At 39.8% G+C, this 27,318-nt stretch overlaps 1 protein-coding gene across 2 annotated transcripts in view; it reads right to left on the bottom strand.

Annotated features, from left to right (window-relative positions):
* fam13a (family with sequence similarity 13 member A) overlaps positions 1-25,605 on the bottom strand; it is a 57,832-nt gene extending 32,227 nt beyond the window's left edge. The window contains exons 1-8 of one of the 2 annotated variants that reach the window (XM_084563271.1): positions 25,374-25,605; positions 21,116-21,311; positions 18,622-18,831; positions 14,809-14,986; positions 12,982-13,123; positions 10,053-10,136; positions 9,149-9,235; positions 1,395-1,630 (exon numbers count right to left, since the gene is read on the bottom strand). In XM_084563271.1, coding sequence (XP_084419397.1) covers positions 1,395-1,630; positions 9,149-9,235; positions 10,053-10,136; positions 12,982-13,123; positions 14,809-14,986; positions 18,622-18,831; positions 21,116-21,311; positions 25,374-25,400 — 1,160 coding nt within the window. In that variant the 5' untranslated portion in view covers positions 25,401-25,605. Of the gene's footprint in view, positions 1-1,394; positions 1,631-9,148; positions 9,236-10,052; positions 10,137-12,981; positions 13,124-14,808; positions 14,987-18,621; positions 18,832-21,115; positions 21,853-25,373 lie in introns of those variants that run through there. The other variant, XM_084563270.1, reaches the window with a different exon arrangement.
* Positions 25,606-27,318: the final 1,713 nt, after the last annotated feature.

Genomic DNA, 27,318 nt, shown 5'->3' with positions numbered 1-27,318 from the left:
CAGAGAGTTCAGATTGGTGACGCACATTGCTGGGGTCCCCCCCGTCAAGCTATCTATAGATCAGCCACCCAATATGACTTGAGAAGAAGATTTACGGTGTGTGGGAAACACACCTTAAAATTTACTGGTACCCTGCAAGGCGAGGAAAGCTGAAAGTATTACATCTGCCACTTGTATTTAGGACATTAATGTTCCAGTAAGACGCAATGGTTGGCCTTTCTGATTGATTAAAGCATTTTGGGGCACAAAAGGATAGATATGGTGTTAAATTATCTTGGGGATACTTGACCTTCCAAAGAGATCTAAGCTGTATGATAAAAATTTAATTTGCTTGATTATAAAAGCAATTCATTTGGCCATGAAATTCTAAAAATACTACCAAGAAAAATGTACACATATTGTATGATAAAAAAAATAAATCTGACATGATGTGCGATAAAAATAAATCACATTAATATGATGTCTGGCTGTCTGTGTGTCATGATCAACTTTTATGTAATGTGTTAATGGATCTGGTGTTGACAGGCTTTAAGGCTTTGATTGATGTCGTATTAAAGGGTCGAGATCTGTGTTCAGCAAGTTGTAATAAAAGCTACAACGGTGTCATATTTTTCATACTAAAGGTTTTCGGCAGCACACACACATTTATTGCATCAATCAGATATATTTTGTTGTCATCGGTGTGTTTGGAGAGTGTATGAAAGGTGATTTTCAGCTAAAGAGTGCAGGTGTGCATCTGTAAAAGCCCCCAGTAACAGCAGCGAGCGCCCCTACAACAGACACAGCTGTAGCCTTGCTATTCCAGGACTGAGGATACTCGACACCAAGAGGTTCCAGTTTCAGCTTCTTATAATAGGCTTGTTTGGATGCCAAAGACACATTGCCACGGGGCCCAGGCTGTGCATGCCTGACTGATGTCAGACACACAAGATTCTTCAACCTTACCCTTGGCTGACATCCCATCATTCTATGCAAACTGTGGTCATAACCTATTTATCAATAATCAAGTCCTCCTTTATATTCAACACTCACGCAAAAGGGTAACGCAAAACAAAAACAAAAAGGATGTAAATTTTAACGTTTCAATGTTTTGCTTAACACTAGGTGACCTTGTTTTTATTTGACACCAGTCGTAAAGAAACATGCTCGCAGATAAGACTGCGATCCCAATAAAATCATAAAACTGTAGGAGTGGCTGACCAACTTTCAAAGAGGAACTCTTTTCTATTTTTGTTCTTTTCTTTAGGTGATCATTTATTTTGAGATCAGACAGCAGAAATAGCGCCTTAAACATAATATGCACATGGGTTTCATCAGCAGCTCACTACACGCTGATTTTAATTCATGTCTGCAACTTTCCTGAACTCGAGTCAAAGAGCACTGGGCACACTGACCTGCTGAGGCCCTCCATACTGCCAGAGAGACTGATGTCGAGGTGGCTGACTTGCGAGCCAGTGTCTGAGGTTGGAGGCACAGGTGTCGTTTCCATTGCCTCTGGGCTGGGGCTCCTTAGGTCTGAGGTCAGGGGCAAAACTATTGGTATGGAGAATGGCCTCGCATGCGGCAACCCAGTGGAGAGGTTGGGCTGAGGGGGGACTTGGCCCATGCTTTCCTTCTTCCCTTTCCTCACCTGTTTGACAGAGACAGGCAGAAGTGAGTCTCGTGACAGGAAATCCGAGATAGCACGAGAGATAAATGATACATCGCTGGTGTACTATCAAGCACACGCACATAAACACAGACACGCACGGAAACACACACGGAAATACACACTGGCGCTTTCGACCTTTGCTCAGGTTACAATAAAACATGCATTCGAGGATCTTCTGAGGTGTGACAGAAAGCAATGAAGGAACAGAGGAAAAAATAAAAGAGGTTAGCTTGTTAGTCTTACCGTACTAACCCTGAGTGGGTATAAACTGCGTGAACCGCCGACTGTGGTGTAGGAGTAAAACCTCAACCTGATTACAGCCACATTGTGAAAAGTACCCTTCTGCATTATTACTAACAAAAGAAAGTTAAAAGAAATAAATAAAAAAAGCTGAGAGAAAAGTTGTGAAATAGCCTTCTCTTAGAATATATGAACAGCTCTTGTACTGTTGCTCATGTACACTGAAGCCAAACAGCCGGCTGGCTGTGGTAAGCAGAGTATAAAATGGCTCTGACACCAGCAGCTTAAGTGTCAATAATGGTCAGAAACATCCAGTGTTCAAAGTGGCTTGTCTGTAGATTAAAAGGCTTACGTTTTTGTCTTTGCACCAATTATCAGTGGAACGTTTCCATTTGGGGTTTGACGTAATGGGTTGGATGCAGCCTCCATTTAGACATTTAGCCATTGATGCACTTAATGGGTGAATCTTTGAGCACATAATTAATAGGACAAACTTCTTTTGCTAGACCTGGTATGGATTTTGCCCCTCGGAGCTCTGTGATTGATTCAGCTAAATGTGTCATTCACAGAAAACCACTGGGTAAACGATTGTGGTCAACAGTGTTGTTTTAGAGAGGAGCTGGAGCCCTTCTAATCACGCTGTGACGAGACATCACGGAGATAGAGAAGGCAGGAGAGGGTGGTGTAAAAATGTACGTCAGCGTTGCTGTCACCTTGGCTTGTCTGTTAATTTTGCTTTATAAGAAACATTAATAAAACCTTTAATCTACAGAACTTTGTTAAGCAAAATACTCCTATCATATCCTAACTCCTCAAATCGATCATCAATGGAACGGGCATTTCTACAAGAACCACAAAGTAAAGCAAGTTTATCTATTAAATATATAATAAACTGAGCCGATTGACATGCACAGCAACTATGTAGCAGTGGGCCAATCAAATCGTTTCAACTGGGTTTATGCTGTGATGGACAGAAGAGTAGACGTACTATGTCTACATATGATCTACGTCCTCTGAGGACCATTGCATTGAGATGCTTAGATTCTGACGGTGGTGGAATAAAGGACAAACAGTTCAAGTATGCGTCACGTAATTTGTTCATCTGATTGGTTGTAGGACAATCGGTTGACGCCTCATAGAAAAATCCAAATTTACTAGCCTGGCTATACTAAAACTAATAAATATTTTAATTCTTGGAGAAAAACATTTATTTTCTATAATGGGAACACTTGCCCTTCATGTCTAGTTTCCAAAACCCCAAACATTTGATTTTTCTCTAAAGTAAGGCAATCACAACAAGGATATTCTCCAAGTTGGACACACAGTACTATAGAATTTAAACAATTTAATTAACTGAATTTCTGTATATTAATATATATATATAATAGAGTATAATGATTCTCACTATAAACAGGTTTCAGTCATGGAAACCTAAATAGAGCTAAAAATCAAACTCCTGGTCAGTTTCGATAGAGTTAACCACTGACCTGTATTACTGTCTCTATTCCTGGTCCCGGTTTCTGCCTATGCATGAAGACCAGATTAATTCAATTCAATTCAATTTTATTTATATAGCGTCAATAACAATACAAATCGTCTCAAGACGCTTTACAAAAACCCGGCCTGAAACCCCCAGAGCAAGCCTGAAGGCAACGGTGGCAAGGAAAAACTCCCTTTTAACGGGAAGAAACCTCGAGCAGAACCCAGCTCATATGGAGGGACCCATCTGCCTAAGGCCAGCCGGGTACAGACAGAAGAAAGAGAGAAGAGAACAGCAAAGAGAGAAGAGAAGAGAACAGCAAGATAAACATACATCTGTCATAGATACACATATCTGACTAAAGTGTACATGTGGAATCTTATGATACAAACTGATGATGTTACATGACAGTTTGAAAATGTAAGAGGAATCATAGGCAGGTTGGAGAATTGTTCATTCAGGTAGGAGTGGATCACTGCAGGATTCCATGAAGACTGGGCAGGCTGATGAGACCACGACAACAGATGTAGTATAGAGCTCCATGGGAAACACACCACTCCAGGCCAGAGATACTCACAAGAAGAGGGGGGAAGAGGGGGGAAGAGGGGGGAAGGGGGGGGGACACACAGCAGTAAACATTCTACATAGTAATAGCACAGAATTGTATGACTAGTAGTAGATAGGAAATTAGAGGGCAAGAGCTCTGTGCCAGAGAAAAGAAAGTGGAGGATGCGAGAGGGGAGAGAGAAGAAAGAAGGAGGACATGTGTTTGGTGCATCGTCCCCCAGCAGCCTAGGCCTATAGCAGCATAACTAAGGGATGGTTTAGTCCAGCCCTAACTATAAGCCTGATCAAAAAGGAAAGTCTTAAGCCTGACCTTAAAAATAGAGAGAGTGTCTGCCTCCCGAACCCAAACTGGGAGCTGGTTCCACAGGAGAGGAGCCTGATAGCTGAAAGCTCTACCTCCCATTCTACTTTTTGAAATTCTAGGAACCACAAGTAGGCCTGCACTTTCAGACCGAAGTGATCTGCTGGGATGATATGGTACAATGAGGTCTTTAAGATACGATGGAGCTAGGCCTTTAAGGGCCTTGTATGTAAGGAGGAGGATTTTAAATTCTATTCTAGACTTTAAAGGGAGCCAGTGAAGAGAAGCTAAAACTGGAGTAATATGATCTCTCTTGCTAATTCCTGTCAATGCTCTTGCTGTGGCATTTTGAATCAACTGGAGGCTTTTTAAAGAGCTATTTGGACAGCCAGACAGTAATGAATTACAATAATCCAGTCTGGACGACACAAATGCATGAACTAGTTTTTCAGCATCACTCTGAGACAGGATGTTCCTAATTTTGACGATATTACGCAGGTGAAAGAAGGCAGTCCTGGTCACTTGCTTTATGTGACATTTAAAGGACATATCCTCATCAAATATAACACCAAGGTTTTTTACAGTAGTACTGGAGGCCAAGGTAATGCCATCCAAAGACACCATGTGATTAGATAATGAATCTCTGAGATGCTTAGGACCGAATACAATAACTTCTGTTTTGTCTGAGTTTAAGAGTAGGAAATTACAGGTCATCCAAGCCTTTATGTCTTTAAGGCATGCTTGGAGTTTAACCAACTGATTAGTTTCATCTGGTTTCATAGATAAATATAGCTGGGTGTCGTCTGCATAGCAATGAAAGTTTATGCCATGTTTTCTAATAATCTTGCCTAATGGCAACATGTATAACGTGAAGAGTATTGGTCCTAGCACAGAACCCTGAGGAACTCCATAACTTACTTTTGTATAAGTAGAGGAATCATTATTGACATGAACAAACTGGAATCTGTCAGACAGATAGGATTCAAACCAGTCTAATGCAGTTCCTTTAATCTTGACCTCACTTTCAAGTCTCTGTAGTAAAATATTATGATCAATAGTGTCAAATGCAGCACTAAGATCTAGCAGAACAAGTATAGAGACAAGTCCACTGTCTGAAGCCATGAGGAGATCATTGGTAACTTTAACCAAAGCTGTTTCTGTACTATGATGAACTCTAAAACCTGACTGAAACTCTTCAAACAGACCATTCTTGTTTAAGTGGTCACACAACTGATTAGCAACAACTTTTTCTAGAATTTTGGAAATAAAAGGAAGGTTGGAGATTGGTCTATAGTTGGCTAAAACATCTGGATCTAGAGTGGCTTTCTTGAGTAAGGGCTTAATTACAGCAATCTTAAAAGACTGAGGCACATATCCTGTTAATAAAGATAAATTTATCTGGTTCAATATGGAGATGTTAATTAATGGAAAAACTTCTTTGAGCAATTTAGTTGGGATTGGATCTAGAAGACAGGTTGATGGTTTAGATGCTGTAATTGTTGAAGAGAGCTCAAGAAGATCTACTGGGGAGAAGGATTCCAGATATTGATAAGGTCTTACAAAAGTTTCTAATGTCGCTGTACTTGCATCTTTAACAGCTGTTGGAAGGATGCCTTGAATATTTTCTCTAATGCCGACAATTTTATTAGTAAAGAAGCTCATGAAGTCATTACTACTGAGGGCTAAAGGAATAGATGGCTCAACAGAGCTGTGGCTCTTTGTCAGCCTGGCTACAGTGCTGAAAAGAAATCTGGGGTTGTTCTTGTTTTCTTCTATTAATGATGAATAATATGCTGTTCTAATACTACTGAGAGCTTTTTTATAAGTTGTTAAACTATCTTTCCAGGCTATGCGAGCTTCTTCAGAATTAGTGGAATGCCAAATTCTTTCTAGCTTTCGGACTGCCTGTTTTAAACAGCGCAACTGTGAATTATACCATGGAGCTAGCCTCAGATTACACAGAGCAACAGCAAGAAAGATCTAAATAGGCCAGATGGCAGAGAATGAACATATGACCTGGTTTCTGAATTGGGGATTAACTTAAAATTTGAAGATTTGCGATTAAACTCTTAAAAGGCTGCAAAGAAAGCCAAATAAAACATTTAGTACTTAATATTTCCCTTTGGTGTGCTTTCTCGACCTTAATCTGCTACAGTGAAAAGTGAGCTGTCGCTGGCCTGGAAACAACCCCTACCTCTGTTCACTGATTGGTGATAGCTCATTTTTCAGACTTGGAGTCTTTTACATCAGATGCTTCTGTGGTGTGCCATAGCAACTGAAGGCTACAACAACAATGCCATGCAAGCAATGCTGTGTGTGTCTTTTGGAGTCCAAAGCTCATGTATGGACTGTTTTCAAATAATCACACAAGTTCCCCTTTGACCACCAGGTTTCGTTCTTAATGGCAGCTGCATCGTAAATCAAAGATACAAGACATATGTTTAGGGCTCTCCAGTTAAAGTGAATGAGTTTGGGCTTGATGCCACACAAACAAACAAACAAGCAGCCTTGCCCGAGGCTTACTTACATACTTACTTGAGTATTTAGCAGACTTACAACACCTCACAGTGTTACCGCTGTAACTCTAGTTGTGGCATGCAAGTAGTGATCAGTCAAAAAATATCACTTTCAACTGTACTTGTCTTCAGCAGCAGTAAGAAGTGAAGCCAAGCCTGCGTCTGTCTTGAAGAGTAGAAGATTGCAAAGGCGTGTTTTGCGGATTGAAGCCATAAAAGACAATAATTATACCGAGATGATGAATCATTTGATAAATCAGTGAAGGGGTAAACAGTCTTATCGTAAACACTGAAAGAGGATTTCTAAGAATCAGCGGGTGGACGTTCATATTGATGGGCCCTAACTAATGGCAAACTGTAGTTTACCACATTTCAGTCTAACGTGCTGTTGCTAGTAGCAACCACCAGATGAAATCCATATGGTTGCTTCCAGTGGTGGAGCAAAACTAAGTACTAATATGCACAAAGTATTAGTGCATATCAGTGTTTTAGTCCAGAGATTTCTCTTATAAATAATATTAAGACTTTGTTAAATATGACTATAATGTTGAAAATGAAGACTATGAAAAATCCTTTGAACTATGTGAAAGTTTATATATTTATATTTTAATGGCAACATTTCATGGCACCAATTGTGAGGGTTGGCTGCTTTTCTATTTACATTATTTTAAAAGCTTAAATGTATTTTAATAGGTTTGAGTTTTGGACTGTTGTAGTTAGTATTGTTAAGATGTCAAGTAAGTTTCAGGGAGAAGAAGAAGAAGAAGAAGAAGAAGAAAAAAGATCTGTAACTGCAGCCCTACACAAAATACCTCCACCAACTACAACAACAGCAGCAAAATACAGATTGTAAATTAAAGCAAAGCAAAGTACTCTATTAGTACTCTAATACCTTCAACGTATTTTCCTTGTTATACCTCAACACTTTGAATAGAGGAATTTAATTTGTAATATTAAGGACACATTAAAAGATTGTATTTGTAGTTTTACTACATCTGAATATTTCCTCACTCACTGGCGGTTAATGCCTTACAGACACTACTACACGACCACTTCGTTCGAGTGAGTCCAAGAAAATACAGACAGGCATCTTTTGTCTGCACAGGAAATGCTCTTGTTGGAGCACACCAGTAGATATTTTATGACCGCTGTTGTTACTGCAGTTTTACGATTTAGTAGAGGTTCTGTCATCAGCCCACTGCCAGTTGGGTCAGCCATGAAGCTAATGAATCACTACTGCAAGATTAACTGTTTAACATCTGTAGGTAAATTTAAATGGTATGGTGTTATAATATTAGGTTTTTTTTATTAGGTTTTATAATATTAGTGCTTAATAAAGAACCAAACAATTATTTCACTGGTGACACACTGGCAGAATTAATGTCTTTTCTGACCTATTTTTACAGTTTCACAACTGTTCTAACAAAACCTCAGTGCAACAAAAAGCTCCAAGGCAATCGGCTGATGTCAACATTCATGGGAAGCGTCTTTAACTCGTGGCAGAGATGATAGGTGCCCACTTATTCACACACTGAGTCCAAAGGAGCTAAAATCCATGCTTAAAGGTTAAAGTTCAACCTTAAAGATATTATAATAAAAAGATTTTTCACTGACTATTGATGGAGGCAAACATCCTTCATCGGCAGATGTCTTTACCCTCCTGAGCTTATCCGAATGTCAGTCAGCAGTTCTTTTATCTCTACCAGTCTTGATGCGAGTGACACATTTCTGGCACCAGATGTTTGTTTAAAGCTGTCGTTGAAACAGCCACAATGAGATAACTTCAGTGTGTTTGATAGCTGGAGCCAACCTCACAAGAACTTACTCGTCATTGTAGCTGCAAATACAAACTTGTGCGCAGCTGTTTTTACACTTGTGGCATCAAAGGAGATTAACAAAACTACTTTATTCTTACTGTAACTACTTTAACAAATGCCACTTTCCTGATGACATACTTGTTCTAAATAAATGAATCCAGAGCTCAGTTTGTAAAACCTGCACACAAACAGGAAGTATCCAGGCTCTAATTGACCTCGAATCAATGGCCAAATGACGTTTTTTGTGACTCATCTGTAGAATCAGAGCACGGTTGTAAGAGCACACCACAGCCCCGTGTTTGCCTCTCTCTGCAAATAAGTGTGTTCTTGCTTCCTGCAGCAAATTGCCTTTATCAAATCACATCATGTGACCAAGCAGCGAGGCTACAGGCTTCAGAGGATGTCTGAGGAACGACCTCAGGCTAATCAGCACTGAGGCAATGCAGCAGATAAGAAAGCGGTAAGTATTTAGTGGAAAGGGAGAGAAGAGTCACTGTAATAAACTGACAGGCCAAACCCTTCAGGCGAGAACAATTCATCACACTGACAGTAAAAAAACAGTTGTTTTTTTTGTACCTTCTTTTTCCTTGTCTTCGCCTTTGGAGAGTTAATGGAGGATTTGTTTAGGCTCTCAGCACTTCCTGGTGTATTTAGGCATCCAGTCTTAAAAAAAAAAGTAGAAAGACAATGACAGATAAAGAGAATGAGACTTAATATTATTTGCATTAATGTAATTACAAGGTAAAATGTTGTCTAGAGAACTAAGACAGCATTTATCTACAAAGCTATGGGCAAAGGACAACTGTGTGGATAAAATAAAGTTGGGCTGCATCAAAAAGCTGTTTGCTTAATGGGTGGTGTAGTAAAAACACAATTATACTGTAATCTAATGTTGTTGCGCAATTGATTGATTTTATCTATGAATAAATCTTGGAGTACATAAATTATCTTCTCTATAAATCTATAAATTTAGTTTATCAGTCATGATATCAGCAGGCGTAAATCAATAAATTAAATTCTGAATGGTGCCATTTTCAAACCTCTATAGTTCAAATGAATGATAAGTCTGCACTGATGTGACTTGAAACCTATTTTAAAAGGTCGTCATTTATGCGCACCGGGTGACTTAACATACCATTCCATGTAGTATACACAAGTCAGCTGACACTGATACCATCTTTAGAGCTTGCATAAAGCCACACAGAAACGGCTTTGGTTTTTAGAAAACAGCTTTTCCAAAACATGCCCGCGTTACGTTAATCACACAGGTCACATGGTTGGTGTTAAAAAGAACTGTGTAAGGGAATTTGAAGGGTTCGTGCAAGTTTGACCCTGGAACGTCAGGCGTAAACAACAACATTGCATTTCCCAGCAGACAGACCCAGACAAAAAGCTTCCACAACGGGTACACTGTGGAGCATTACTGCACAAAACAAAGGCGCACACATGCCGGCCCGCCACTGAAAAGCTCAGCACACACTTTCGTCCTGGGCACTGGTGTCGGTGTCTTCGCGTCGAGATGGTTGGGTGACTTCTTTGTGTCTGCGTCTGTCACATGTGCCTCCTGGGAGCAGAAACAGGACAAAGGAGATGGTCACATTAATGATACATGTCTTACAGTAGAGTAACAAAACAGGTAATATATCATGTTTAATAGGGGTCAAAAAGCTATGTTCTTAGTAAGGTAACAGGATTTAGCAGTTATAGAAATGTTCTTATAATCAAGGGAATCATTTAAAAGGGTATGTGAGTTCTGCATTAGTTTTTCTGAAAGCCCCTAACAACAGAGCCACAAATAGATTTAAACGAGTCGTCAACCTCAAACACATACACACACATAAACACGGCCATGCAAACCACCTTGCCCATCAGGATTTTATGACAGTGATCATACTGTATGTGTGTTCAAAGGCGCTGCTAGGAAGGTCAGGTCAGGAGGAGGCCTCCACAGGTCATGCATGCGTCTGCATATGTGTCAGTGTTTTTGTGCAGGTGTGCATGTTTGTTTGTAAGATGATATTTTTTGACGGAGGGATTTCCCATAGGTCAGCGGGGTCTCAAGTGGCAATGACCTCACAAGCACATACAACACAACTCTGCACCGATATGTGAAAAAAATCACACTACATCGGTAAAGTCTTTGACTGCTCGCAGGAATCTGAATCTTTAGCATTCATGAAGCTACAGATGACGGCTCAATCTGTAAAATGATTAACACGCAGGATTTCTGCATGGTGAGCACAGCGTCACACTGGTAACAGAAAACTATGAAGGATGGTGTTTAAAATAGATGGATAGGTGCAGTCACGGATCAAACTAAGTGTCACTCCCTGGTCATCAGATTGCCACTGTCACATTTTACCCCCCCCCCCCCCCCCCCCCCCAACAAAGGCGACGCTGCCGAAGTCCATATATCGTCCTGAAGAATTCATTTTCCAAAAGGGGAAATGCAGACAAGATTTTGTATTTTGTTGAATATAAGAATAAATATTCCTCTCAAATTAACTTCAGTTTGCTGTAATCTCATATTAAAAATTCTATTTTTCTATTCTATTTTTCTCGGTGTACATTTACACTTATATTGTTACCTTGTGTGTTAAGGAATTTGGTACTACTGTTTTACTGTAGTACTTATTTTTGTTTTTTTTTTACTACAGGCTGCAGGTACAAGAATACATTTCACTGTGCATTGTACTATGTATAACTGTGCATGTGACAAATAAAACCTATCTATCTATCTATCTATCTATCTATCTATCTAAAGTGCCATGTTAGCTAAAGTGGCTGGTGTGTCATCGTGACAGATCGAAGAACAACACAGATTCTTTACGTGTACATTTACATGAGGTCACTGGGTGGAAAATGCAATAAAGCAATCTGATATTTTATATGGATATAGCTACATAAAAACCATAGAGGAACTGATAGGAATATTTGTTCGGCGCTATGTACACTAGTAATTCTAGCATTCTTACATGGCCTCATGGAGGTTATGTTATTCAGCATTACTCTACAGTAACTGAGAGAGCTGTTGATTTGACTGTGTTTTCATTTAATTTTTGTGGTTTTCATTTTTGTTTCTATTATTTTGCCAACACCATTTTAGTCACTGAACTAGTATAAACAAAAGAAACTCTTTTGTGTTTAATTCACTCCATCTTAACGGCACCACAAACTACATCCTCCAAAATGATCATACAGTTCAATTACCACTATTCAACATGAACATTATAACAGTCATGAAGGGGGATTTAGTGCAGGACTGTTATATTAAAATGCATTTGTTTTCATTTTACAGGCTGATTCCTGATACTGTTTCTCTTAGAATATTAATAAATCATCAATTCATCATCTGGATTTTAGTTTATTTTAAAGTCACTGTCCACTTTTCTCTTAGAGAAACAGTTACGTATGATTTATGACAGTTACTATTGTCAAAATAGTTACAATAATTCATCTTCTTAAGCTATAGATAGAAAGATAGAAAGATAGATAGATAGATAGATGGATATTTGAAGCCAAAATCTACAAAATGGATGATTTGGTTTGGTTTATTTTTTGCAGCAGCTCCTGACAAAGCTCCAGCTCCAGCTATGAAACGCTGCCAGGACAACAAGCAGCCCAGACTAATCAGCAAATCAATAAAAACACCACCCATCAAAGCAGAAAATAGAAATCCACAACCACGGATTTAAAAAGCCACCTGTAAGGAAGACTTTCCTGCAAGGCAGTGATATAAGATCAATACTCATTGAGTTTTTAGCCTGACATTATATAAGCCTGTATTTATATAACCATCGCTGCTCCAGGTGGATGGGCAGAGGATGAGATCACAGGTCAGAGAGGCACACATATGGCTTAAAGTGCATGGCCACAACATGTGACTCACAGTTAGTGGTCTTAAGCTTGGTTCATCAGAGCCTACTCTGTAGGGGGACATGGGGGTTAAAGCATTTATACTTGTGCAGCGGTGTGTCGGCATTGCTCTTTCATTACGGCCCAAACCGATAGTTGGTGTCTACAGAGTTCCTCTTCTTGCACGTGTAGTTCAAACAACGGCGAATGACAACACAGTAAAAGAGAGAGGACATCTGAGTAGATGGTATGTAGGAGGCAGGAGGAGGGAGATTTTTCCGTGCCTGTCAGTCCACCAAGACACATGAACAAAGCAAACGCATTTCAGACCAATCACTATAACGTGTAGTTACATTTCTGGGGTGGTGGACAACAGGCTACAGCACAGGCTACGGTGCAGGGTTATGCTGTACTTAGATTGCATCTACGCCACAGAAGAGACACACAGCCATTAAAAAAAAGCTTCACAAGCTACTGTGGTGGCCATCAACACCTCTCTATTTCATATAAACATTAGCATCTGGTGCTCTGGTGTTCTAGTGAATATACAACACCTTGACAATGATAAGCGTTGATTCCGTGTCGTCTTCTTTGTCTGTGTTGGTCTCAAAGATACTGCTGTAGTTCTGGATGAGTTTGATCATGATCTTGTTACAGATATTTTGGTCCTTCATTGCTTCGAAACTGGGAACAACGCTGGAAAAGAGGAAGACAAAAACAAAATTTCAAAAAATAAAACAGATGACATCTGATCACATTTTTACACATGACGGTAGCGGTAGGAATAGTTTGCACCGAACAACGTAGTTCAACAGTCATCTCGGTACTGAAACTGAGAATTAGTCATCAGCTCTTCGACGTGAATCAGCTTCCCCATTCAGCACAGTGTCTGATGATAGTGAACAGCTGTGAGAGATGTGCACTGGGCTGTAGGCTTAACTGTAGGCCTAATTATATAACCCCAACACACGCTCACACAGCCTGAGGAAGAGAACAGTTTGTACAGTACGAAAGGGTATCTAGTGGGGATTCTTTTTTAACTTGATCCTATTTCCGTGCAGGACGCCCAGCATGATCACATCAGTTTATCACTGGAGGAGCACACCAGTCATCGGCCTGGAGAGCAGTGGAGCTATCGATGGAGAAGTTTACGAGTAGGATTTAAAAGCGACTCCCCAGTGAGGCCATCGGAAAACAGAACAACTGAGGACAGATGCGTAGCTCAGTGGATGTGACCCTGACAGTATCATTTATTTTTGAATGTCATAGCAACATCTGAAAACAGATTAACGTCAGGAAAGTTTCACAGTCTTTAGACGTTTAGATAATCATGCGATATTATCATGTAGGAGTCTGACGGGTTAAATTCTAGACTCAGTTTATGTTATTATAACCTATAGAGCGTCACCTCTGATTAATATAATTCAGACCTGAACAGAAGATTTCAGAGGTTAATTTGCAGCGGTGGCTTTAAACACAGACGTCTGACAAAATGCAAATAATTGTATCAATGGGACATAAAAGAGCCGGCTACTGTTTCCAGGAATAATTTCAGGAGGAGACTCTGACTAAATGAGCTACAGCACCACCTGCTGGATGAACATTTTGACAGGGAACTTTGCAGAGAACATCTCCCACCCTACTGCCCTAATATGTAATATCAGTGTTTAATATCTGACTCAACAAACAGGTACAAGAGAAACCTGTTCGAATGACTGTCTGTATACAGTGTAAGCCAAGCTGCTTCCCACTGTCATTTAAATACAGTAATATTCATACTGTATTTTGTAAAGGTCACAGAGGAGGCACCAAACTTCAGGAATCTTAGTTATGTCCTTTGAGGATATGACCACACTGAAGTAGGCTGGTATAAAGTCCTGAACCACCGTCAGACTTAAGCCTAAATTTAACAACTAACCCAAGGATTGAGTATAATGATGTTGCTGGTGTAACTTTCTAGTTCACTTTGAGCATTGTGAAATAACCGCAGTCAGTGCAACAAGCTTGATTTCTTCTTCTTTGTTCCTCCGCTACAAAGATCACTGTTTCTCTGTTGTTCGTTTTTTCCCTGCCTGCAGCTTACTGTACTCTTTATCTCTCTGTCTTCAATGAAAAAGTGCTCAGCTCAAATACCACTAGTGAGGATAAAAACAGAAAGAGACAGATATTTCCCTCAAGGGTTAGCAGAAAAGTCAAATGCAGCCAAATAAATAAATAAGTAAATAAATGCAGATTGAAAGGCACTGATATTTCTTCAAAACTTCCAAGTTTCACATTGTTTTGAGAAGGCCGAAAGGCAATTTAAAGATGCGCCGGCGATGAGATGAGTGTGTTTGTTTTGAAATGCTTAATCACGTCCAAGTCAAAAATGATCAACTCACTGGAAGACACTGGGTCCAAACACAGTCGCGAGGTTGAAGGCAGTCATGCGGTTGTCCTCGTGGTTGCTCTCCACAACGGTGAGGAAGTGGCAGAGGTAACGCAGGAGGCTGTGGTGGACGTCTGGAAGCTGCTGTAGCAGGTCTCTGATGTGTGACCAGGAACCATCCTCACCGCACTCTACGGACACACGATTTCAAAAGAGATCAAAGGTGAGACTACTATAGTTTTTTTTTTCTTGGGCTTGTGTGGTTTCTTGTTCAGAAAAAACTTCTGGTGGCAAATCTTTACCTGTGCTTGACGTAAACTCTCAAAATTTACATTTCGCTCAGGTCTATTTACCAAAAAATGAAATAACCAGTGGAGAGTGAAAAGAGCAATTTCCTTTAGAGCAGTTCACAAAATGTAAACAGACTTACGGTAAATAACATTCAAACAGATAGTATCATTTTATAACAGCCCATGCATAGCAGGCAGTGATGGCTCCATTCATTCACCTGCGACTAGTAATACGTGAGCATTACAGCCAAAAGCCTGAAAATATGTTGATGCTATTACTTGGGGTACATAATTGGGTCAGAGTTGGATAAATGGATATGACCGCTGATCCTGAATGACGGAGTGACGCAAACGTTGTGAGTGCATACGTCTGTGTGGGTGTGCGTGCAAGCGTATGAATGTGCGTAAGTCTGCCTCAGTGTGTGTAGTGGTGGAAGAGGGCAATAATGGCTTGGAGCGCTCACAGCTGCTCCTTTAACAGCTGAGCAGAGTTGGGAGCTGAGACAAACAGGATGCAAATAATATCAAGGAAAGATAAAATGCACAATCACGGTACGCTGCCCCTGCTTAGAACAATATAAAACGCTTTGTCTAGATGTATAAAAATATTGGCAGAAGAAAATTCTGATTTATTTGGACCAAAGACCGTACAATGAAAATTAAAGACACAAATAAAGATAATATGTTTATTCCATATCATTTGTGCTGCGGTAGCTATGCTTTACCCAGACATAAATTTAATATGTCTGCGTATATACAGTCAGTGTGGGGAGGGCTGTAAATCAGTACATATGACTACTTTATGTAAGTATTGGATTTTAGATGACTTCTGCATCAATCTCATAATGTATCTGGAGTATTTCATATCTTGAATTAACCAAGTCATTGTTTTGTTATTTTATACTGTAAAGGATCTTTGTTTTCTTTTGCGGAGTATTTCAGAGGTCATTTAAAGGTGGAGTCTCACTTATGCAACAATTCATTGTCTGTCTCCAACACCCAGAATGAAGAAGATACCCTGAGACTTGACTGTTGTGTCTTCAGGAGAGAGGCCTTGCATACTTGACATGCCTTGTCTCTCTGCACATGGTGTTATGCTCCCTTGAAGAATACAAGTAGAGGCGTACAAATGCTCAGTATTAGGAGAATGATCTGCAGGGTTGGACACTGCACTGTATAAACTACAATGTTCTCTTCGTTATCAAGCTTCAGTAAATGATTCTGTTTAAGACGTCGCCTGGAGATCTTTCCAGCATGAGTTCATCTGCTCTAAGGATTCCCATCTCATATACATAAACTGATTTTCTAGAAAATCCATAGTGTATATATTATAGTGGGCTTGCGTGTAATTTCCTTATAGACAGTACTATGAGGTGCACCTTCATTAGAAGCAAATGTGTGCAAATTTATAAGCATCACCATTCAGGGCCTGGAGGCAGAAGTAGTGGACTACTGTAAGTACCTGGGAGACCTCATTAACAGCAGACTGGACTGGAGGGACAACAGTGATGCTGTGTACAAGAAGGGTCTGAGTAGACTCTACTTCCTGAGGAAGCTCGGTGTATACAGCAAGTTGCTGGAGATTTTCTACCAGTCTGTTGTTGCGAGCGCCCTGTACTTTGCTGTGGTTTGTTGGGGGAGCAGCACCAGCAAAAAGGAAATAAGTAGGATCAATAAATTGATCCAAAAGGCTGGTCATGTAATTGGCAGTGAGTTGGAGACGTTTGTTTCAGTGAGGGACAAGAGGACACTGAACAAACTGCCCTCCATCATGGACAGTCCATCTCATCCACTACACCAGACTATAGAGGGGCAGTGGAGCTCATTCTCCAACAGATTGATCCAGCTCCGCTCGCACAGTGAACGCTACAGGACTTCCTTCATACCATTCTCAGTCCAGCTGTACAACAACTCACCTTTCTGTAACAGATAACTCCATTTTATTTATGTTAATGGAAATTTCATCTTACTTAATCTTTCTTTTACTTGTGGTTCTTAAGAGTGTTTTTTATGTGCAACTAAGCTACTGTGACCAAGCAATTTCCCTTGTGGATCAATAAAGTTTATCTCAGTCTAATTTCCTCATCACTATTGCTTACACTTTGTTAATTTCAAGGCTATTTAATCTTATTTAACAATATTAAAACACTCAGGTACAATATTTGTATGAAACTGAGATGTTGCAAATACCAAGCTGCCCATATGAGAGTATTATTCTTTTTTTTGCAAGCACGACAGTTGCTAATCAGTATAGTTTTTGGTACCTGTGGTTAAGTATGTTTATGGCTAATTATTTAAGAAGATGCTAAAACAAAAAGTAAAAATGCCCATCTTAAATTTAGAGAATTCAATGTGATGTCAATAATGATAGCTTATTTTCAATCTGTACGGATGGTCATACAATTTAAAAAGGTATTTATTAAAGTGAAATTAGTCCTCATTTAGAAAGCCCTGGCAGAGAACTATTTTGACTAGATTAATCACTTTTAAAATTACGAATACTCAAACTCACCACTGCGTCCGACCTTCATGATACAAAGCTGGACATTTTCACTTCAGGTAACAGCCTCACCCGTAATGTTACTATCCCTTGAAGCCATTGTTAATTTTGTTAATATACTTGAACTATGAAGATCATATTCTGAGTGGTCCCTCTGTAAGCATACTGTTATTCATTACAGATCCATTAATCTGAAGCCATTTCACAACACCTTTTTAAATTTGTTTTAAAAAAACTATTTTACGGGTCGCCGGGATAGCTCAGTGGGTAGAGCTGGCGACCCATGTGCCGAGGCTGAGTCCTTGCTGCAGCAGCCCAGGTTCGAGTCCGACCTGTGGCTCTTTGCTGCGTGTCATCCCCTCTCTCTCTCTGCCCCCCTTTCCTGTCTACCTTCAGCTATCCCTATCATAAAGGCAACAAAAGCCCCAAAAACATATTAAAAAAAAAAAAAAAAAAAAACTATTTTACAAACAACACGAAAATAATTTTATTCTGTAGTTACAGCAAAGAGAGGCTTCCTAATGCAATGTTTGGCCATAGGCCCTGAAAAATCAGGCTGATATTTATGTGGTCTATGAAAGCAAAAGGAATACTGCCGCCAAAATGTGCGCTCTTCCCCTATCAAACAGATTAAACCCAGCTGAGAAGGAGAGTTTAAAGAGAGCAGGGACACTTCTCCTTCCAAATGACTCACCTTTCCTTTTATGACCTGCAGGATTATCACCAAAAATATTAGGTCCATCCCTCTTTACAGAGCCTTTATATGAACTGCCTGGTGCTGATCTGCACGCTGCTAAAAGTTTATTTCATCACCTAAAGATAGCTGCGTTTATCATCCAGTCAGAATCATGACCCACATATTCACTAGACTTAAGAGGGTATTAATATCCATCAAATTATGGATATGTATCACATGGTGGCTATAAAAAAAAGTAAAACCTGATCTACCTCAGCCGGCAAGATTATTCTAGAAAACCAATAAGCATCAAAGTGAGCACATAAGATAAGAATAAGGGATCACAGGCTGGTGTTGTACCTTGGTAGTGCTGTATCAGCGCCTGTTGGACTGTGGAGTCTACCAGACCCTCTGGCAGATCTCTGAGGTACTGTTTGAGCAAGCTGGCCACCGTACAGGAGTCCGATTCAGAAAGATTGTCCACATCCTCGCCGCTCTCCAGCCGCTGCTTCAGGGTCTCCACAGCACGGACATTGCCATTTACTCTGAACAGGCCCTCATGATGCAGTGCTGGAGGGGAAACGCAAGAACACACATGAGGGTAAGTGCCAGGAAAAGTATCACTTAGCTACTTCAAGAATGGCAGCATTAACAAGGCTTACAGTATGTTTGTAATGTCAGACAGCTCACCCTGAGAGAACTAGAGAATAGCTCATCAACCCTTAAAACAAATACATGGCAAAGACTCACATTAGGTGAAGGTGTTTTGTGGCTGACTACAGTTAATCCCTTTAATTGTCATGCAGCATAAACATAAAAGGTATATTTTTGGTGACCTTGGTGACCCTTGGGCCTTTTTCTGGCAAAACCATCAGGACAAACCTAGTATTCTGTAAATATAATATCAATAAACTAGTATTTTCTTAATACTTACAGAGTAGTGTGTCATAGTAAAATGAAAAGAAAAAAAAACATTCGTTTATTTAATATTTTTTCCCTTAAATTTTATATATTAAACAGCAGCTAACGTGTAACTAAGGTTAGCCACAACCGTTTCACTCTACCGTTAGCAGTTAGCCGCTAACTACGTAGTTAGCTAAAACTTCCGTTAACGTCAACTGAACTAGTTAGCTAATTAGCATCACCCTGGCTAAAAGGTGAACGCCTTCCCTTTCACTGACTGTATAAAAATAATAAGATACCTCCTCGGTGTTAAGTGGCGAAACACTAGGTAGAGTTGCTAAGAAGTGCTTTACATCCTTACCTCTGCCGTACTGTGATGATAAGGTGAAGTTTGCTAAGTTAATTTCAGTTAATAATATGATAGAGTGGCTTGAACTTGTACACATATTTTAGTGGTATTCTTTTAATAGGCTGGTAGTCATCCGCATTAGCCAAAGTGTTGTTTTCACTTATCTATTTAGTGCTGTCTTGTCATTCAGTTTGTTTTAATATGTTATTATTTGAAGATATCCGAAGATATTATTTTTAATAATGGCGGAATAACACAAATGCTTCTTACAAGAAGTTATTTGGAACTTACTTCCGCCCAGGAAATAGTCCCCATGTACACAACTATCTTTCTCTAGATTGCCCAAACAGTGATACTGATTCTGAAGAGAAACTACTTTTATTTAGTCTTATTTAAATATTAAAGATTAGTTATATTAATCTGAGCGGCACAGATAAAGTGACATTCACCTCCACGGTGTTGTGGTGGAGGCTTAAGAGATAGAATGGCTTTCCATATAGTTTTCTCCGGATGATATAAAAAAAATGATTGCCCTCTATATATATATATTAAATGTTACTAGAGATAATCTGACTTTAAGTAATACCAATATATGCACTGATGCATGTATAATGTACTGGACTGAAGTTCCAATGACTATGAATGAGCTCCACTTTCTTACATCGACATCTAGTGGTCAAACAGAAGAGCTACAGAAAAAAGTAGGTCAACAGAGTTCAGAGTGTGTTTTCCAGTTTTTGCTATTTAACTTAAAAATCATTGTTAATCATTTGAAATGCATGCTGAGTAGTTTTGCTGCAATTAAAGACATAAATTGGCGTCTTTGGGAAAAGTTTTTCTTTGTAAAAATTTGATTTGTATCGTGGCCTTGCTTTTTATATAGTGCTTTTCTACCTATTGGTACTCAAAGTGCTTTACAGTCACAGACACATCTACCCATTCGCTCACACATTCACACACCAGTGCCACGTACTGGGAGCAACTAGGGGTTCAGTGTCTTGCTCAAGGACACTTCGGCATGTGGCACATTCCAGGGATCGAACCGCTAACCCTCTAGTTCATGGACAACCTGCTCTGCCTACTGAGCCACAGCCACTCGTCATCATCTTATTAGCACTAGCAAATAACACAACTTAGGAAGGTTTAAGTGCCTGCATATTGATGATGTAAATAAATCAAAACAAGAAGTGGAGATATGAAAATACATCAGCTTTGCATGATTTGCCGAGTGGTTTGCCATGAAGAAGTTGTGAATGGGACGGAATATGATCATGCCCTGCATTTCTACACTGAACAGTCCTGCACTAACTCTCCCTTCATGTTATAATGTTAAGTTTATGCTGAGGCAGTGTCAGAGAGGTGATAATTCAACTGTAGAATCATTTTGGAGGATGTACTTTGGGGTGCTGGTAAACCGTATTGAATTAAACACTTAAGTGTTTATGTTATTTAGCCTAATCCCTTGACTGAAACTTTCCCATGAGGGTTCAATAGAGGAAATTAAAAAAAGCGGATGCATTAGATCGATTCATTTTGACTAGTGTACCCAATGAACTGGCAAGTGAGTGCATTTTATTTTGTTCTAATATGTCTTTTCCTCACCATGCTTGCGAAGATGCTCCACCATCCACCGCACCACCGCTGGGACTCCATCCTCCACCAGACCCTTTTCCTGCAGCTCCAAAAGGGATGCCCCAAACAACTTGGTGTGCTTGGCCGCCACTGTCCTCGATCTCAGGATGGGTATCTGGACCATCTTCTTCATGTCTTCTTTAACGAGCACTGCTGTCTTGTTGTGCTGCAGGGAGATCAGAGAGCAGCAGTCAGCCACTGACACCTTGGCCACCATCAGGTTAGACACTGATGAGGCAACATTTCTGGAGGTAAGTTCACTCAGCTCACTCCACTCCACAGACTAAAACGTGTGTGTGTGTGTGTGGAGCTGGTGATAGTGACTCTGTGGAGCACATCTCCTGTCGTCATGCTGTCATGCTCTTAGAGGACAGAGTGTACTGATAGCTGGAAAGCAGAGAAAGGGGAGGGCAGGCTGTGCATGTGTTGCTACGACAAATATCAGGTTACCATGCAACACCTTTGGTTAAAGGCATTGCCAGAGTGACACCTACACCAATAGCCATATGCAGACGAGCATGTGTATATATGTTCAGGTGAGGTGAACAGCTGTCATGAGTATTAATTTGAATTGATAATAAGGAGAACAGATCAGAGAGGGGTGTGTAGTGCAGTCCAAATACCTGAATTCAATTATAAAAGACCTGCAGATAAGGATGTTTTACTGGAAATCGTCCAGAGTAACTACAGTGAACCTATCAGGAGTCTGTGAATGTGCATACGCATTCGTTTTCCTCACGTTTTGGGGACATACATCTGTCTACACAGTCACACTGTGGACTGAAAGTTCCCTAAAGAACAAAAGTCAAGTCCCCATCTTCATATCATAAAATTTTAGAGTCTATGGTTAGGTTAAAGTTAAAGTAATGTTAGGCATGTAGTGGTAATGCTTAGGACATGTCTTCAAGAAATTAATTTGATTCCAAGTACTCAGATCATTTACTCAAGGAAAAAGGAAACATTATGGATTAATGAATATACAAATGCTCTGTTATAGTCCAAAATATAGCATTTAAACATTTATTAAAGTATAAGTATGAAAGGATTTACTTTACATATTGTACTTAAAGTATTCATCTTTTAAAAGAGGATGTCTCTGAGTGGTATATTACATTAGTTACTAAATTAGTGGATCTCTGTAGATGCTTGAGGTTGACCTAACTACTTTAAATGCCGTTCTGTAGTCTAATATAGATCCAAACATCTCATTTTATAAACTTGTTTCATATTTATTACATAAAGGCATCATTTGTAATCATAACTTGAATGTAGTGGTGTGAAAAGCACAACATTTACCTCTCAAGTGTAGTGGAGTTGAAAGAAAGGTAGTTGACTTTGCATAGTTACTTTGCAGTACTAGTGCGCTCTGATTGCCTTGAGTGTAAAGCAGAGCTTACTGTGTGAATCCACCAGCTGTCTTACCTGATATCTTATCAAGACAAACAGTGCCACATGGTCGCTTCCTTTTCATATAGATCCAGGCTGTACAACCTACCCTCCTGTTGTCTTTCTCTCCGTCTCCCCTCAATGAGGAACCATTAGACAGAGCAAGGTAAATATTATTTTTTTTCATTTGCTATATTTAACTACAGTGTTATTCATTGCCATCTGCGCTGAGCCGGTACAAAGAGCAAGACAGTTTAGACCCACCAACCAGGAGCAGGATTCGGACACAGAGCGTGGACAAAAAGACTTCCTGCACTTCCGAGCAACACAGAATTAGAGTTGTAGCCATAGTTACAAGTACACCATGTGACATGTTGTCATTCCGGTGTTCACAGCTTCAAACAAGTGAACTGACCCACACTGTGAATGAGAGAAGGGCCACAATGAGATCCATAGTGACACTGCTGGTTCACTGAGCCAGGATGGTAGAAGTGGGCGAAGAAGTACCAATGACATAATTCTATTTAGACAGAATGGGCTCAGGCTTGTGGCACAGTCAGGTCAGCTGATTAAAGCCCACCTCGCAGATGGTGCTAAAATGCTAAGGAGGGAAGATCTTTACCAAGGCAGATGCTCCTGCAGTGTGAGTGAATGAATCTGAGAAGCCTTTACGTGCAGTACGCAATATGTCCTACTGCAACTTCTGCAACCTTCTGGTGAATTTCAAATAGTATAATCTAATACACTTAAATTTTGATTCTGACTGTATAGACAGGTGCTTGGGGTGTACACTTGCACTGGCACATTTTAATTTAATACACTTGTTATGTCTTCAGATCCGAGGAGACATTATCTTTAGCATCTACTTTTTAAGTCCAATTTGTTTTTACGATGCAGACGATTGATGACATGGGCTTAATTATGACATTTTTCAGTGTTTTAATGATTAATATTTGCCTATAGATTCACAGGTTCTCTGATTTATAGTTTATGTTTCCATGGCTGAACCATACAGGACATCAAATTGCTCTCCTGTTGTGCTACTGCTGCAGGTGTTAAAGAGTTAAGCTGGTCTGAGCTCAGTCTGACTGTGATACGCCTTACTGAACAGATGTCCCAAAATCTGTCTTTAGTCATCATGCACCCACACACACACACACATAGCCCCTCACAGGCTTGCTCTGTCTGCATGCCCACCAAGACCAAAATGTGATCAACAGCATTAACATACAAGAAGAACAAAAGGTAAAAATACAGGCGTTCACTCTCACTCTCTCATTTGTACAGGACGCAATATATTAGGTGTAATGTATAAAAGCATCCATAGAAATTACTATAATGATCACAATAAAGAGGTAATGGTCCAATTATCATCCACCACCCGAGGCCCATAGAAAACAACCTCTGACAACCTGGGTGCCTGAAAGAGTGGCAGCAGGTCTGTGATTCTTAACTTTTTAAGTTATTCCTAGTGTGTTCCAAGCAATTTCCCTCATGGATCAATAAAGTTTATCTAAATCTAAACCTAGACTGTGAATATAAATGATTCCTGGTTTAGTGGCATCTAGTGAAAACGTGACACAACAACTTGAATTCTGCACATCTGTCAATTACAACTAACAATACGGATCTGAGGGGACCACTTTACATACAGTATGTGTTCCCACCTTCGCACCACATGTAAAACCCTTGTTTTTAAGCAGGACAGTTTGCAAACACGTGTGCTTTCGACACTACTTTGGTGTGAAAGTAACTGTAAACTGAGCATTTAAAAGCCACACTCCATGTATCTCAGGATCTCTCTCAGTCGCAGTCGATTTTGAGTTTTTTTTTTTTTTTTTTTTAAGTTGAAGTTGTCCAGCAGCCAAGGGAAGAGAAACGGGAAACAAAGGGGAAACACATACTGTTAGTACCTAATTGACTCTGTTGTTTAACATGATGGCCTGCTGTGATTCACCTAATAAACTTCACCCCCTCCCCCACTATTTTAAATATCTTCACACTGCAACTTCTGACAGCGAAAAAGTGAAGCTATTGTTGTGGGTTTGAGGTTAATGAGTTGGACTCAAACCAAGTGTCTACTGAGGATATTTATCTGAAACACTTTTTACAGAGGAAATGACTGAGCAAGTTTTTTTGTGTATTTATTTTTTTTTTTTAACGGAAATGAACTTCTATCAGGACAGGACATCTAACCGTGTCTTCTACTTGCTTGAAAAGGGGATAGCAAGCCCGAGCATGTGTCCTCCTGTTCCTGCCCTCCACTCCCCTCCTCCTCCTCCTAGCCTCTCACCCAGAGTGGGTGGCCGTCAAAGCAACTGGTAGCAAAAGCACCAGAGTCACCGAAAGCAACAGCTGCTGAGCCCAAAGAACTAGTGTTGCAGGCACCGAGTTTAAAAAAATACAGAAAACCCAGGCTTATACACACAAACACACTATTTCCATTCAGGACATTTTGTAAAAGTGACATCATGGAGGCGTTCTTTCTGTATTTGCTAGGAACAAATTACAGCTCTGGGCGGAAAAACATGAAAAACACAAAGCTTGTTTTTTCAGGTTTTCTTATGGACTGCTTTTAAAAGGCGATAGACTACTGGTAAAGAAGTTTCTTTATAGCAGAAGAGAAAGTGTTCGTTTTTACCCTCCTATTCATTCATGTGCAGAGAGGTGAAGTTAGTTTTATTGCCTTTTTAAAAACTCTTTTGGGGTTTACCAGGACTTCCAAAACACACCATCACAAAAGAGCGTAAGCAACACAGTCTTGCTTTGCATTCTTTAGCTCTTAATTACAGGTTGAATGGGAAGTCTTTAAGCCAACCCTGGCGTCATAGGCTCTACTCACACAGATGGTCATAGCTCCAGCCCCCATTCTTCCACAGAAGAAACGCTGGCAGAGGCAAAGATGAGGGGGAAACTGCCGCTGTCTTCCCTCCTCCTCCTCCTCCTCTCCTCACTCTGTTCCAGAGCACACTCTTGGACTTTTCCCACTGCTGAGACTCGTGTTCACCTTAAAATGTGCCATTCAATTACTCCAGAAACACAAGAAAGATAAATCCAGACAGGCAGAGAGAGTGTAAAGAAGTGCCGTCACTACCGGCAAACTATATGTTTCTCATGAGCACAGATTAGTCTCTTTCTCTTCCTCCCTCTGCATTCCCCTCTCTCTCCTCCTAGGCTGAAATCTGAGCCGAGCTCTCCTATTGGTGCAGTGGTCTGGTCATGTGATCAAGGGGCTATAACCCACAACTTCACATATGTCTCTACAGTCAAATGAGGATAGAGACTGGGACGTTTGTAGCTTTTGGAAAGATCGTAATCAACTTTGCTTGGGGCTATAATTTATTTATTTATTTGTCAATATCACTCGTTTGTTTGAGGTTTTAAATCTTTATAATGAAAGTTTTTTTTTTTTTTTTTTTTTAAAAAGATAAATCTGATGACTCAACCTGACTGCTCTACTATATGCTTCAAAACACTGACAGAAATCCAGTACTGGCTTCCAGCTTCTGTGTACTGTGTAACTTAACAATTGAAGGATATATACTACAATACTAACATGATGCAAACATTTTAATACTAAGATAGACAACTTTATTGATCCCTTTGGGAGGTTCCCGCAGGGAAATTGACATCTCCATCGCATACAGCACTGTCGGACATACATGTACAAGAATTGGATAGAAAAACAATGAATAAACCCCAAACACCCAACACCCAGAAAAGAATAATAAGCTTAAGCTGGAATTGTCAGAAATAAAACGGCAACAAATAAATCAGAATGACGTGACAGTTATAACTTGTTTGACAGTCATCAATATTTAGCCTTAACTCGTGTAGTTTGAAAGATTTATTGTTGTTCTTTGCTACAGGAATCACAAGAAACAACATGTTGTCATAGTCTGAACACATATTATTGTCATCATTTTATCTCTTTGTTATTAAATGTATGTCTGGAAGGAAGGCAGACTGTTCCAGCTGTTTATCTCATGTAGAAAACATTTACAGCAACAACTGTGTTTACAGTGATTTCATTAAATATTAACACATAATATGCATTTATGATTATGCTGACAACACTTACAATACTGGGAGTAAGCATTAATCAATACATCAGAGCTATATTTTGAATGCATGAGAAACTGTCCTAATAATAGAAATACATTTACAGTAGCAACTATATTTGTAGAAATGTTGCTTTTTTAAAACTTTTTATTCCCTGGGGAGCCATGGAGGATACCGTTAAGACCACTTTTCTAAGCTCTGGTATACTTTTACGTTTACCTCGTACTGGTACTGTTAGCCATAAGCCCTATTTGCACAGGACTAGTATTACCTGGGGAGGTCTAGTACTTTTAGTAATTGCAGTGTTCATCTGTGATCTTAATCCCATACAAATTGGCCATGTCTGTAATTTGTAAAGTGAAAATTACACAGCAAATTACATACCATACTTCTCTGAGGAGAATTCTCTGTGATTCGGAGTGTGTTTGTTGTTTTGTTTTTCTGCCTCTTTGCTACTAAAGAATTCTACGTGAATGCTTTGAAAACAATTTGGGTTCAGATTCAGGAGTTGTCAGTTCAAACCCATCAGAAGAGAGAAACTGCAAAATATGATGGGATGGATGACATTCACTGCAGCACATTTTGATGTATTGGATTTTATTTATTGATGCATTCATGTGACGTGGTCTAGGGTTTTCTTGAGGACATTTGAAGAACTGAAGAAACTACTTGGATGAGTGGTCATACGTCTCGCATGTAACAAATGTAAGCTTCAATGTGAACCC

This window comes from Chelon labrosus, assembly GCF_963514085.1.
Source record: "Chelon labrosus genome assembly, chromosome: 2".
Lineage (NCBI taxonomy): Eukaryota > Metazoa > Chordata > Actinopteri > Mugiliformes > Mugilidae > Chelon > Chelon labrosus.
The sequence above is the reverse complement of the archived record's forward strand: the minus strand, read 5'-3'. Positions and strand labels throughout refer to the sequence as shown.